Source organism: Meles meles, chromosome 3, assembly GCF_922984935.1.
Source record: "Meles meles chromosome 3, mMelMel3.1 paternal haplotype, whole genome shotgun sequence".
NCBI classification, from domain to species: Eukaryota; Metazoa; Chordata; class Mammalia; order Carnivora; family Mustelidae; genus Meles; species Meles meles.
In genome coordinates, this window is record NC_060068.1 from 117,678,818 (window position 1) to 117,693,446 (window position 14,629).

The window sequence follows — 14,629 nt, forward strand, 5'->3', positions numbered from 1 at the left end:
ATGGGACAAGATGGAAGACAGACTCAGCCAGCGTCTCTTCCCACTCCCACCCCATCGACTGTGCTTGAGCCCCTCCTCTGGACCCTTTGGGCTTGGCTAGTACTACATGGGGTAGCGAGATGGGAGTATTTGGAGACATGTTCCAGTGCTAACCTGAAGAAAAGCCCCCAGGCCTCATTACCGTCATGTACCAACAGCAATATGTAAGCATGACTCTTCCCAGAATGGATTATGGAAAACATTTCAGCAGACGTTCAGCCTAAACCTGCTCCCCTAAGTGGGAGCACAGCAACTGTGCTTCCCATCCTGTAGGAATTCTCACTGCTGGTCTTTCAACAAGCACAAAGTTTTCACCACCTTTGTTGGGCTGGTTCAGCCTCAAAATTGGGCAGCACAACTAAGATGTCAGGGACCATCCTAAGTAGGGTCAGGCTCCTAACGCAAGGAGGGGCATTACTGAGTTCATGGAGTCACATGAGTGTCCATCTTTGGGGGAGCCCCAAAACCACCCTTAGGGTCCGTGATTGTTTGGAAGGCTTCACAGGAATCAGAAAAGCTCTTTTCCTCGTGGTTAGACAGCAAAAGGATACCAATTCAGATCAGCAGAGGGAAAGGGTCTGGGGGTAAAGTTCAGGAGGAACCAGGCACGAGCTCCCAGGTGTCCCCTCCCAGTAATGTTACCCAAACCTGCTTAACTTTTCCGGCAACAATTTGTGACAACACATACCAGGCATTATCACCCCAAGCCTTGGTGTCTGGGGTGTTCACTGGGGACGGTCACAGAGGCATAGAGTGCCTGTGTGTCTGCCCTTAGCTCCCTAGACTCCAGCCCCCCACAGTGAATGTAGGTGTTCAGCATAAATCACATCTTTGGAATAAACGATTTCATTATACTCTTACCATATGGCCCAAGGCCGCAGGCATACTGAGACACTCGTAAAAGGCAAAATACTGCAAGGACTCAGAGCTCATCTCTAAAGAGCCAGTCTTGAAAACGGGTCTTTCTGGGGAACACGCACAATTTGAGCAAACCCAGCTTGCTAAGTTAACCCCTTCCTGCAGACATTGCCAGGGCCAAGACACTGGAAGCCTCTGGCCCCACGACAGCACTTCTCCCGTCTCAACTATTACCTTCTGGAAATACCATCCTCTCCATCTTCCCGTAATGTCAGTGTTCAATATAATAACCTCTGAACTGTTTTCAAAAACAGCAGGCTGCCTACAGCAAAGACACTTTTTAAAATTCCGATTTTGATCCTCATCACTTTTGTCATGTTAAAGTATTATCAAGAATCACTATTACCTGGGGAGGTGGGGTGTGGAAATGAGCCCTGAACTCTTCCCTGTGATCTCAGAACAGGTCCAAAGCACCCGTGTGCCGTTTCAGGAGACAGAGACACCCTCGAGGGCAGTGGGTCTCCGCTCCATGCCGGCCTCTAACTGTGACTTTGTTTTTCTCTGTCTCCCCGTCTCCCCGGCAGTGGCTTCGAAACCCAGGCCCCCAGCATGAGAAGCGGACTCTGTTTGGAGACATGGTGTGCTTCTTGTTCATCACGCCGCTGGCCACCATCTCGGGCTGGCTCTGCTTGCGGGGCGCCGTGGACCACCTGCACTTTAGTAGTCGGCTGGAGGCCGTCGGACTGATTGCACTCACTGTGGCACTCTTCACCATTTACCTCTTTTGGACACTAGTAAGTATGGCTCAGGGCCCAGGGACTTGGAGCAGCCAGAGCTGGCCACCCTTTAGCAGGCAGAGCCTTCCCTCCCGGCCATGGCTCAGCCACCCGGCCTGGTGAAAGGCAGATCTGCAGGTGCTGGCGGGGACGTGTGCGCCACGCTCGAGGTCCGGGGGGGCTGTGCTTGTGGATGTGCATGCGCGAGCGCGTGTCCACCCCAGTGTGCTGCTGGGAAGAGCAGATCAAGGAAAGAAAAAGCTCCTGCTTCTGAGAGCCCATCAATCAAAGCCACACATCCTAGAAGTTCCCCTCCTCCAGGGTTCTGGGATGCCATCCGCGATGGGGCATGACGTTTTCTTTCTCTGGTTTATGTGCCTCGCTTTTGCTGGGATTGTAGCAGATCATGAATGATGCTCTTGGCCACTGCTGCTGTCACCGCCTGGGCAGGTCATGAATCCTCGGGCTGGTTATTTTCTTCTTACTCCTGGACACAGCCTAAATTCTTTGCTGGACATGGAGCTGCGTTTTGCCTGATGGTTATTCTGTGTGTTGGGATATTGACTCCGCAGCCCATAAAAATGCTAATTTATCTAACTGAGAAGCCGCCAGCAAAGAAACCCGTTTCCCAAATAAGTGTGTCTGCCATATATGAGGGAGAATTCTTAAACACGTCTGTTTTTTTTTTTTTTTACCCACTTAACTCCTGAAGAGAGTTAAGTGCTTGGGCAGAGGTTGGCACAGCACTGATCTCACTCTCTCTGTTTTCCTCTGGGACCTGCGGGGAATAAAGTCACTACCCGCTAGACTCATTTCAGAAACTGGGCGCCCTGCTTCCTGGCATGACTCTGCTGTGCCTGCTCATTTCTAATCTGAGCACGTTCCATGGTACTTAGTATGTGTTTCCTGTCCAGAGCGTACCATTCTCTTATCCCGTAGCACGGGGTCAGCATGTGGAAGCTTCTAGCGCTCACTCACACGTGCCCCTCTGCTCTGTCTTCCGAACCCTGTCCCACCAGCTGCCAGGGCAAACATAACCTCCCCCTGGCCCAGGTCATTTCCGTCTTGTCGGTCCTGTGACGCTACAGCTCTCTACCTTTCCTTTGGGGTGGGGCAGGGAGGGAGCGTTCAGACAGACAGTCTGTCTGTCTCAGTGAGAGGGATATGGCCCGAGTCTTGGTAAAGATGGAGCATTCTGATGCTTCCAACTCTCTCTGAGTCCCCTGGTGAAGTTAGGCATTCTGCTCCCCCACCACCAGCCAAAGCGCGAATGTCTCCTCTAAAGGTCTGTGCTGCCCAAGTGGGTCCTGATTCACTGTGAGCCAAGCAATGAGGCAGACTCAGAAGTCACAAGGTGGTGGGAATGGGAAGAAAATAAGAATAAAACTCTTAGAATAAGAAACCAAATCACCTTCAGCACTAACGCCCAGTCAACTGCATCAGCTTGGAAAAGTCAGTTCACATCTCTGAGCCTTGGCATCCTCGTTTATAAAGTGGGCATGGCAGGAATGCCCATCCCACCAGGCTCCTCCCTGCTCCTTGCCATCAGAAAGGAGAGAGCACCTGAGGAAGGTTCTCTGGAAAATAACTCTGAGTTCTTACCATGTTTACACGTTTGCTAGTCTATGATTTTTCTTAGATGTGTGTGGAGGATGAAGGGTGGTTGAGGATGTAAACCTAATTGTTGGGCTTTCAAACCAATTTAAGGCCTTTTGGAAAACCTGCTTTGTAAAGCATAGGCTCATCTATTATGAAAGAGGAAGAGGCAGGGGGGGAAGGAAGAAAGGGAAAGATTTCACCTGGAGAAGTGGATGTGAACCTGTTTCACCTCCCATCTCAGAAGAAAGGGGGCTTGGGCGGGAAGGGTACCTGGAGTGGGCTCTTTCAGGAGACTGAGAACATACTTCATTCCAGAAGCGTTTCCGAGAGGCAGTGCCCCGTAGTGAAAAGCACATGCATGAGAATCCAAAGACCCTGTGGTCAGACCCAAGATTTAGCATGCTAAGAGCTGTGTCACTCTAAACAGGGTACTTACCCTCTCTGGTCAGCCTTCACCTTTACAGATAGTGGAGGAACAGTGACAGCCCTGGGTCCCTGGGCTACCGGCAGGACTAGGTGGGGTACCTTCGGAGACGTTTATCAGAGCCCCCGGAATGGGCATGAGGGTTTCTTCCTCTGCACCCTTAGCCAGCCACAAGATGCAAAGCCGCTGGAGGGAGGGGACGGCGTTCTCCCTGGAAACGGCGCTGCAGCACCCCTGAGCCTGAGGTGGCTGGATCTGGGCTAAGTCCCTCCCAGATAAATGCTGTACTGAGCTGCCCTGGCAGGAGCCGTAACTCAGGAGCTGACAGCACTTGGAGAGTGCCCTCCGGCAGAAACCCATTGTAAACAAGCTGTCAGGCTTCCGGAGAATATGCTGTGAAAATGTCTTAGATAAACAAACACCGTGTCAGTCCCAGCCGGGCTGCCGCTCGCAGGAGCCTTCCTGGCCAGGGCCTCGCCAGCGCTGGGAGGAGGGGGACACAACCCCTGCCGCCTTGTCGCGCCTGCCCCGCTGTTGCCTTGTCGCACCTCTGTAGTCTGAGCCCGGCCCTGCCACCCCTCAGGAACAGGGTGTTCTGGAACCTGCCGTGGGGAAGCCTGCCTCTGGGAAACCACAAGCCCGGAGTGGGGTGCCATGGAACTATCGCTGCCCACATCACAAACCATCTGCGGTCCAGGGACAGACATCATCTGAGTCCATGCTCGGCGCTAGAAAGTCACCCAGCGTGGCACTTACAATGAGCCAAACGCCGACAGGGGGGGACTGGGGTGCTGTGCTGCAGGGACCCGCAGGGAGCGCCTGCGTTCACCACATCACTGAGGCAACAGCCAGCACCCAGCACAGAAACTGGTTCAGGCCTGGGATGGAATGAATGAGCGATCTGTTTCCTCTGGCTGATTCCCAACCCCACGGGGTAGTCATCTGAATTCTCCTTATAACGTTGGGAGACCTGTGGGAGGACACTGCCTGACAAGGGTTATCGCGTGCGAGCTGGCTGACCCACAGCCCACACAGCCCACGGTAGCCCAAGGGTATCGAGGGTGACCCCATCTGGTCCTGTTCCTCAGCCCGTTTGCTCTCACAACCCACCTGCTCCGTGCAGCTGGAGATCAAGGAGCTGGGCCTTTCCTGGGAAGACGAGGTCCGGGCCCCATCAGTAGGCCTCAATCTGGAGAGAAAGGGCAGAATAAGAAATAGGTGACGAGATTTCCCACACCCTTCTGTGACTTTACAGCGGACCTTAGGCCACAGCCGGTCACTTCCCTGACAGGGAGAGGTGGTTGCTGATGTAATCCTTTCTTGCCCTGCCCACATGACCACCATTCTTTGTAGGATCTTACCCATCATGGGTTAATGTCCTTTGGATGAAGAACTGAATACACCTCAAGAAATTCACCCCAAAATAAGTGTTTTTAGAATAGTGGCCCTGTGCGCTTTCTTCCTCTTCTCTCTGTAACACAGACATTGAAGGAGCATCTAGGTGGCTCAGTCGGTTAGAAATCAACTCTTGATTTTGGCTCAGGTCAGGATCTCAGGTCATGAGACTGAGCCTCCTGTCAGGTCCGGTGCTGGGCTTGGAGTCTGCTTCAGATTCTCTCTCTCCCTCCCTCTGCGCCCTGCCCCTGGGGACATTTAAGAAATATCCAAACTAAGTCCTCAGTGTTAAAATTGTCCTGGCTTCCTTTTGGTTTGTTTCTTCTTCCCTCGCTGCCTCTTTAGTTCTCTAAGTCAAACTTCCTTTTTTCCTATTCTGTTCCACTGTGGGAAGGGAGTGTCCTGGAGTTCCTGGCCCAGGCTCAGCATCAACCAAGGGCATTTGCAAACCTGGGGTCCTATCTGCATTAGGCCCAAGTTCCTTGATTTTTCCCAATAAGGAGTCCTCTTCATCTGATGCTTTCTTCCTATTGACCGAATTTGCCTGCTGATTGTGATGGTTAACGGCAATTAAGATAGATGAATGTATAATAAGATCTCATCTGTTTGTCTGAAAAAGCGGGCTGATTTTCACACCTTCTGGCCAAGAAACCAGGAGACCTGCTAAGTCGTTGACTCCCCAGGTTGCCTGCAGCAGTGCTTCTCAGGCTTGAACAGATCTGCAAATCACCTGGGGATCTTGTTAAAAGGCACACTCTGATTCCTTGGGTCTGGGTGGAGCCCCAAATTCCGATGTTCTAACAAGCTCCCCAGTGATACAGCCTGCTGCTGACCCACAGCCACGTCGAGAGCAAGGGGAATTAGCACTTTTTTTCTTGCCCCCCCCTTCTTTCTGTGTCTAAGAAGGAGCATCACAAAACCGTCTTCTTTTCTATATTTAACACATCAAAAAGAACAGGCCGAGAACACGACCGTGTGTGAGGCACGGTGCTAAGTGCTTTCTGTGCACTCTCAGACACCACTCCTCACGTTTTGCCGACACACTGAAGCTTGTGGGGGGCAAGCAACCTTCCCAGAGTCACAGAGCCACTAGGTAGAGGGTGGGGATCCAGGCCTGGGGTGCTGGGCCCGAGAGCGCTGGAGCAGGCGTCCCCTACGTACTCCCACAGCGACTTCTCAGCTTACCCAGGCCCGGCATGCACAGCTCCTTAACATACAGATGAGGGTCTCTTGACTTGAAACCCAGCTTTCGTAGAATATCTCCAGATTCTGGTCTTTTTGAGCTGCCACGGCTCCTCATTAGTACGAGTCTGTCTTCAACTCATCTCCCTGCTCTTGGCCCTGAGCAGAAGGCATCCCCACCTGCCTCTCCCACACTCAGCCATCGGCACCAAGCCGCAGCAGAACAGAATAGAACCAAACTTAGGGACGAAAAACAAATCCCAAACCTGATCCACTTTGGCATGTTCAGGGCCTTTTGGAGAAAAGCACATCTGTGTGAGTTTAAAAGCTTATATTTTCATACCCAAATCTCTCTGGCACTCGGCCTGTGGCATCTGCTTTCTAGCCTCAGAAATTTAAGCTAGTGGCCTTGAATTTCATGATCCTGCCAGAGAACCAGTAAGCCCTTTCTGATCCAGGGCCTGTGCCCTCTTCTGCTTCCAGAAATACTGGGCTCCAACCATGGGATCGGCCCTCTCTCTGACCACCATGGACCCTGTCCTGGGGTCAGCCCAGCACCCACCCCCATGATTAAACAGCCCATCCTGGGCCATCTCTCAGCCTAAGTTCACAGATACCCTCCTTCCCAGCACCTTCCTATTCATCTGGATGCTCTCAAACCGGGACCTCCCCCGTTTTTAAAGACAGTCTGTGCACCTTCAGAAATACAGACTCTGAATTTCCTGGGCAGTCCATCCAGGCCGGATGCCAGCCTGCTTCAAAATGAACCACAGATGTGTCTCATTCTGGGATATTTCCATGGGAAGAACTCTCTGGCACAGTTACGTGACCACTGGCCATCAGTTTACTGCTCATAATGTTGTAGATCATAGAAGAGAGTCTGAAACAGAATTGCAGTCAGAAAGTGTAAGGTAGCTATTCACTCAGCAAACTCTACCCAGTAACTTCCTAAGCGCCAGGCACGTGATGGGCGCTGGGCATGCAGTGATGATTATGGCCCAACCCCTGCTGTTGAGATGCTTCTGGAGCAGGGAGAGAGAGACACAAATACATTGCCGGACAAAGCACTTGATGCCATGCTGAGGTAGGCACGAGGCACTGCAGGCGCCCATGGAAGTAGACCCTACCCCAGGCTGAGGCTCAGGAGGAGTTTATCCAGGGACTTGGTGCCCACACCGAAGCTTCCCCCACTGGAAGCTGTAGAACGATGGAGCTGCAGGCAGTTGGGGGTCACCAATTGGGGGCCGCTGGTAAAGTTGAAAGAGTTGTGCATGACACAAGTCAAAGGATACTCTTCCTGTCATAGGCAGTCTGAATGTTGAATTGTGCAGTGTCCAACCCGTAGGAGGGAACATGACACCCAAGCATCACTCTCATTTAACAGAGAGGAAGCGGAGGCCCAGACAGACACATGGCTCAGGTCCCACCCCCCAGGGTGAGGGCTAGCGCTGTACTCACTCCAACCTGCTGCCTGTAGCCAGTCCGCTTCACAACTGATGCTTTGGGGACCAAACACTACTATCCCCAAACTAAATCCAGCCTCTGAAGGAACCTCATTTCCTATTCGTATCCTACTTGTTTCCACTCTGAGGAGGAAGGAAGGAAGCCCCCCAGGAGTCCTGCCCGTGTTCACACAGGGGTGTCCTCCAGTGAGTGCCAACACTGAGCTGCTGGCCAGCACGGTGCGGCCCCAAGAGGCCTGCCTCACTTCACTGCCACGAGCTGTTCGGAGCTGTTTTCAGTGACCTGTTTGTTTCTTGGATTGATTATCAGCTTCCACTGACCTGAAACCTTCCCTTGTGTTTCCTCTCCTGACCTCAGGTGTCATTTAGGTACCATTGTCGATTGTACAACGAATGGCGTCGGACCAATCAGAGAGTGATTCTCCTCATCCCAAAGTCTGTCAGCGTCCCTTCTAACCAGCAGTCCCTGCTGGGCCTCCACTCTGTCAAGAGGAACTCAAAGGAGACCATTGTCTGACGTCTGTGTGGCTGGTTTGTTGACTCGTTGTTTGGAGTTCTGGAAGTTTCTGCACTAGGGCCATGCACTGAGCCACCTCCAAACCCTTCCTGAAGCTGTGGGTCTTGGGACATCCGGAGCCGTGGGAGCACCTCACCCCGAGCAATGGACTCGGCCCCAAAGAAAGCAAACACCGTTTCACTTGGAATCATGGATGTTGCAGTCACGTGATACTTGCTGAGCTGCCAAACGTGCTAACTGACCAGATACTATATGGAATTGCCCGAACACCTCTGTAACAGATGAGGAAGCTTGTCCTGCTAAAGATGCAATTTAATGCTTCCTTTTTTATTACGATTTCAAATATATATATAGATAGATAGATATTAAAGTCAGATGATAATCACCGTGGAAAAGCCAATGTTACAACTGGTTTCTTGGTTTGGACTGCTTTGGTTTTGGGTGAGTGTATCTGTTTCCCGGTTTCTACTGTAGATTCTTTGGGGTAATTTGATAACCAGAGTGGTCTTTTTTCATCTCCTCCTTCTCTCTTACTCAAGGGGACAACATAACAACTGCAGAGCAAGGCATAGCTGAAGGACATTTTGTACTAAACTTCGTTTATTCCGTTTTTAAAGGGGGAAAAAAAAGAAAGGTGTGGCGACTCTCCTGACAGTGAGCTGTTTATTTAAATTTCTTTAAGGAGAAAAAAAATTAAGGTGAGAAGCACGCTCCTTTCAACTTGTTTGGTATTGCCAGCTGATAAAAACTATTTTCTAATAATAAATATCCAGTGTGTGAAAGACAAACCCCATTGATTGCAATGTTCTTTCTTTTCTTTTTCTTTTTTTTTTTTTTTTGGAAATTATAAAACCGGTGAAGTTTCCGCCAAAGAATTTTTTTTTTAGGAAAAAAAAAAAGAGAGAGAGAGCAAGTAAAAATGTTGGTGTTCTTACTCCCATCCCATGTAGTTCATGTCTTAATTCTGCATTCGCAAGGAACCAGAGGATCATTAGACTTTTCTAGGAACCCTGGACCTGTTTTGCATGTCAATTAGCATTCCCATTGCTCTATTGAATTTCTAGCTTGACAGGTGGATGTGGCAAAAAGCTAGTCCCAGCAGCTTACAGCCCCTTTGTCTGGTTTAAAAAAAAAAAAAAAAAAAATGAGTCCCACATAGTGCCTTCCCCGAACCACGAGCCAATTCTGTCACAGGCTGAAAGAGACCTTTTTCCTAAGAGCTTCATGTCCCTCTTTTATCCATCACAGTGGAAAGGGTCTACCCTGCACTCTGCGTTTGCATCCCCCTGAAACCTGGGGGCACATGGGTCATCTGAGGAAGCCCTTGCCGGCTCCCCTGCCTGTCCCCTGCCGCCCACCTACACGCCCGGGAGGAAAAGGCGGAGCCCAGCGTTGGGGAATGCTTAAAATATGGATTTCTAGAACATGACCCACATTCTGAGTATCACTCCAGCGTCTGCCGTTTGCTTCCCAAGTGGGAGAGTGGAAAATGCGGAGGAGCAGGCAGCAAGGAGGATAACGATTTCCTCTGACGCAGGTGTCACCTCTGCCTGCCGAGCCCCCGCTTCACAGACTGCCCCCTGCACCGCATGGGGAGGGGAACAGCTGGACCGCGCTCTGCTGTAAAACTCAGATGTGCTTTATGGCTGATGACAATAGATTCCCGCCCACCACGCTTCCCTTCGACACTCGCTCTGGTAATAGGCGCCGGAGCCCTTCTGTTTCCTCGGCCCCGTTCGCCCCTCCAGGCTGTCATTAACCGCACCACCAGCCACCGTTTCTTAATTGACCTTTTTAAAATGCTGGACACCACTGACTGCACACAGCTGTCACGCATTACATTTCCAGAGCCAGGAGTCCAACTTGGTCGCTGGTGAACGACAGCCCTGTCGTGAGGGGATAAATAACATCCATCCAGCCTCGGTCCCTGAGCTGTCAGGTTCACGGATGCCCCCTCCCAGGGAATGGCACGAGCATTCAGGAGAGGACCGTAACCTCTATCCTCCCAGCCTCTTCCATGAATGAAGGCAGGGAGATCCCTGGGATCATTTCCTGTTGAGCTGGCTGCAGGGAAATCCTGCTGTTTGGGTTCATGCGATGAGACATAGTGACTCAAATTATCAAAGGCAGACAGGGCCCCAGCAGCTCTGTGGGGCCCTTGCACGGCAAAGGTGCGCACATCGGTACTAGGTCTGTGCCGTAGCTCTTTCCCCCATATTTGCACCCCCCCCCCCCCGGGAAATAAAGCAGAGCCCACACGCAAGAAGTCAGTTGCCTGGGCTGCAGAGTGCAGGACAGTCCAGGCAGCCAAGAGCAGCGTGGGTGCCTCCTTTTCAGGCCACCAACTCAGCTCCTCCTCCTGCAAGACTCTGGGTTCTAACAGCACCAGGACCCATCTGAGAGGCTGATGAAGTTCTTCATCGCTTCTTGGCACCTTAGCCCTGACGTTGTTCAAGGCTAGGGAGAGCAAGGAACGACAGAGCGTGCAGCCCAAGGCACCAGCCAAGAAGCAGGGGATGGGTGGGGGCGACAGTCCCAGCTCTGGGTCTGTCACCAAGCCAGGCTGCGCCTGCCGTAAAAGAAGGGTACGTCTTGCTAACCGCTGAGAGGTGCCGCGTGGGTCACCAGTGGCTCAGCCAGGCTTGAACTCTAACTCTGTTTCTTCTTTTTTGGAAGAATGAATGAAGCAGGGAAAGGAACAAGGAGGGGCTGGTAAAGGATGCTGGGGGTTCGCTGCTTCCCTTCCATCAACTCCTTCAATAGCCTGCTCTTCCACGCTCCTGGCCGGATCCTTTCCTTGCCATCTGTCCTGAGGCTATTTGGTAGAGACAAATACGTGTCACGGTGAAGCCAGAGGGGGAAAGGGACAAGTGAAACAAGTCCGGAGAGCTCTTGGCCTACCCTGTGAGAGTGTGTGTGTGTGTGTGTGTGTGTGTGTGTGTGCATGCCCACACACACACGTGTTTCTATGTTCTTATCTGGGGGTTCCCGAAACGTTCGCACATATTCTACAGCCCAGAGAACGGAGCAGAAGCTCAGATGAGCTGGAAAATCCAATAAAGGCAAAATAAATGGCATGACTTGGAAGTGACTTGCCTTTCATGGCCTGGTCCCCTTCCCTGTGCCTGAGCACCGTGGCCTGTCCCTCTGGGCTGGGCTGTCCTCGCAGTTACGTCATCTTTAGTGGAAGTAACACCAAGGAGCCCAAGGGGGAAAGGGAAGTAAAACAGCAGCCTTGCCTCCCTGCACTTTGGCTGGTGGCCAGCTGGAGGCTCCACATCCTCCCCGGGCCTCTCTGTGGCCTCTTTGCTCCCCTCCTGGCACCTTCTCGGCAGCCCAGGTCTGTCTCCGCCTTCCCTGACACGCTGCCCAGCTGACGGAGCTACATGACCTGCACAGAAACTTCGCCCTCAGTCTGCTCTCACCAGGGAGAAGACACCTCGGAAAGGAAATCAGCACATGCTTCCTTTCCTCTCTGATCCAGAATGTTCCCTGAAGTTACCAGAAGATGAACCACACAGCTCTAAGCCCTAGAGCTGGAGGCGATATGTAGGTTGTGATTCTGAAGCCATTCGGGGGTGAGGAGGTGGGCCTGTGGGTAGGGAACGGGGCTCGGGATTATTTTAGGATCGGAAGTGGGGACCCGGACGCACCTAGCTAGACACCATCCCCTGCTGGCCAAGCACAGGGAGGGTCTACGGACTGGCAGGCTATTGCATGAGCCCTGGGGTTTCCGAGGTTTGGAGTGAGGAGAAATGGGCGCTCCAAGGCAATGGCTGGGCAGTTGCACACCCACGCCAAAATGCATCACAATGCACGGGCAGAAATGCACAGACCAGCATGTTCTACAGTCCCCCTTTCTTGGCTTTACAAAGCTCTCCATGCCAAGGGGTTTACTGCCTTCCCCTTGTCGTTCAGCTGTTGTGGGGCGATCTCGTCTCCTTGCTTCCCAGTGCCACAGCGTGGGAGAGAACGAGCCATGAGTCAGGTGACCTGGGCTTGAGCTTGGCTCTGCACTGGACAAGGGAGCCCACCTGTCCAAGCCTCAGTTTTTTGCCTCTGTAAGATGCGGGCAATGCCTGCCTCAGACAATCCCTATAAGATTTGTACGGCTTTGTTCCCAGGAGTGGATGCATGAGTGGCCGGACCCCTCCCTCCCCTTCCTTCCACTCACCGTGGCTGATGTCTGTTATTCTGCCCCAGCTTGGGTTCTGACAAACAACTCTAATAAATGATTTGAAGGACCATACAAACATAGCTTAAAATCCTTTTCAAAAAGAAGAGGGACTGATTTAAAATAATCAACAGATATTTATTAAGCATACCGTGCTTGGAATAAAAAGAACAGTAAGAGATCCTTCTGGAGGTTGAAATTACTGACTTGACTGAGATCTTTGAATCAGGCGTCGATTTCAGTTACTCTTCATTTCCTGACACTGGAGTCCATGGCTAATTGAGAATTCATCACAGATTAAAAAAAAATTTTTTTTTTGCCAGTTCTGGATCTAGTGCTACAGAGGAAAACAAATATAGTCTATCAGTTGTCTGTATTCCCAGAAATGAGGGACTCGTGAGTCACGGAGCTCATCCATCTAGTGCCTTCTCAGAGGCTCTGAAGTCTATGCACAAAGACAATACTAGGAGATCAGCCGCGGAGCCCGGCTTCTTTTGAGAAACTCTCCTTTTTGGACATGACTTTTCACCTACTGGATCCAAAGCCACCTAATTTAGAAAATGAATATATGGACCCCGTCAAAGGTTTTATTTGATCATATTTGTGAATACCAGATGCGAAGAACAGAGTTAACCCTGCATGACAACTTCTATCACCGTCAGCCTCTGTGGGCCCTTCTTCCGCTTTATTCCACGAGTACATACACACAGCCAGGCTCTTCCCAGGAGTCACGTGCTAGGCAGCACTTTTAAAAATGACCCCTGGGGATCCTCACCGCGACCCCAAAATTGGGTGCTCTAAAGCAACCATTTCCCTGCATTTTTCCCTGTTCCATGGGTTGGCTGGGGCTCAGCTGGGCAGTCCCTGGGCAGTCTGGTGGCACTTGGCTGTCTCAGACACTCAGGTGAGCCAAGTGCTCCTCCCATGGCCTTCTGTCTCCACCTGACATCTCGGCTTCAAGGGCTCCTCTCTTCCCATGGCAGCTCAGGACACCAAGAGGGAAGATGCTTCTGTCCTGCGCAATGCCTGGGCTTGGAAGGGCCAGGGGTCCCTTCCTCACATCTTATTTGTCAAAGCAGTGACAAGGCCCAGCCCCCTGATGGGAGGGGCGGAATTGTTTGGGGCTGTCTTTGCGGGTTAGCTACCAGACCCTTTTCAAGGAAAGGGAAGCTTAACCTCAGAGGTTAAGTGACTTGCCCAAAGTAACAGAGCTAGTAAGGGGCAGACCGGGGTTTCAGACCCAGGCTCTGGAGTCCATGCCCTCAGCCACTATGCTAGGATGCCTCTCAACTTCTAGGTTTAGTAGTTCCCACTTCATCCACTCTCATCTCCACCCCTCCTGAGATTATATATAATATATTATATATATATATATAATATATATATTATATATATATATTTGCAAAACATACTGTTTTGTGAGCAGATATCTTAATTTACATAAAAATGATAATGCTAGGGGCACCTAGGTGGTGTAGTCGGTTAAGTGCGTGGGACTCTTGGCTTTGGCTCAATTCCTGATCTCAGGGTCATGGGATCAAGCCCATGCTCAGGCTTCAGGCTCAGCACAGAGTCTGCCTGAGTTTCCCTCTCCCTCTGCCCCTCCCCTCTGTGCATGCACCTGCTCACTCTCTCTCAAATCAATTAATACATCTTTTTTTAGAAAGATGTATATATACATCTTTATGTATATAAATCTCATTCCTATATATGCTATATATCTATATATAGATATAGATAATATCTATATATAGATATAGATATGCTATAAATCTCATTCCTTCCCTCCCACTCTACCCCCACACCTAACACTACATTTTTAAGATCTATGTTGCTGCTATATGTTATAAATATAACATATTTATATGTTATAAATCTCATTCCTTCCCTCCCACTCTACCCCCACACCTAACACTACATTTTTAAGATCTATGTTGCTGCTTATGTGTGTGGGTCCCTGCTTCTAACAATGCTTGGGATTCCATTTCACTTCTCTGGTCCCTTCATGTTATCTCCCACTCTCTGACCCAGCCAACAGGACCCTGACGGACACCCACCCACTGGAAGGATCCTCTAGATGAGCATCCATGAGTGGGAATGCCTGACTATAGGACATTGATATAGTTAACTTCACTGTTTGTATGGATCTCCAGAAGGTTGGCACCATGTTAGACACGCCCCTTGGTGGCTAAGTTTTGCCCT

The 14,629-nt window shown here is 50.9% G+C and overlaps 1 protein-coding gene across 3 annotated transcripts in view; it reads left to right on the forward strand.

Moving 5' to 3' along the window:
• Window positions 1–9,041, forward strand: part of MARCHF3 (membrane associated ring-CH-type finger 3) — a 140,706-nt gene extending 131,665 nt beyond the window's left edge. For all 3 annotated transcript variants that reach the window (XM_045998792.1, XM_045998791.1, XM_045998793.1), the window contains 2 exons: window positions 1,482–1,691; window positions 8,095–9,041. In XM_045998792.1, the coding sequence (XP_045854748.1) occupies window positions 1,482–1,691; window positions 8,095–8,253 (369 nt within the window). In that variant the 3' untranslated portion in view covers window positions 8,254–9,041. The remainder of the gene's footprint in view (window positions 1–1,481; window positions 1,692–8,094) is intronic.
• The last annotated feature ends 5,588 nt before the right edge of the window (window positions 9,042–14,629 follow it).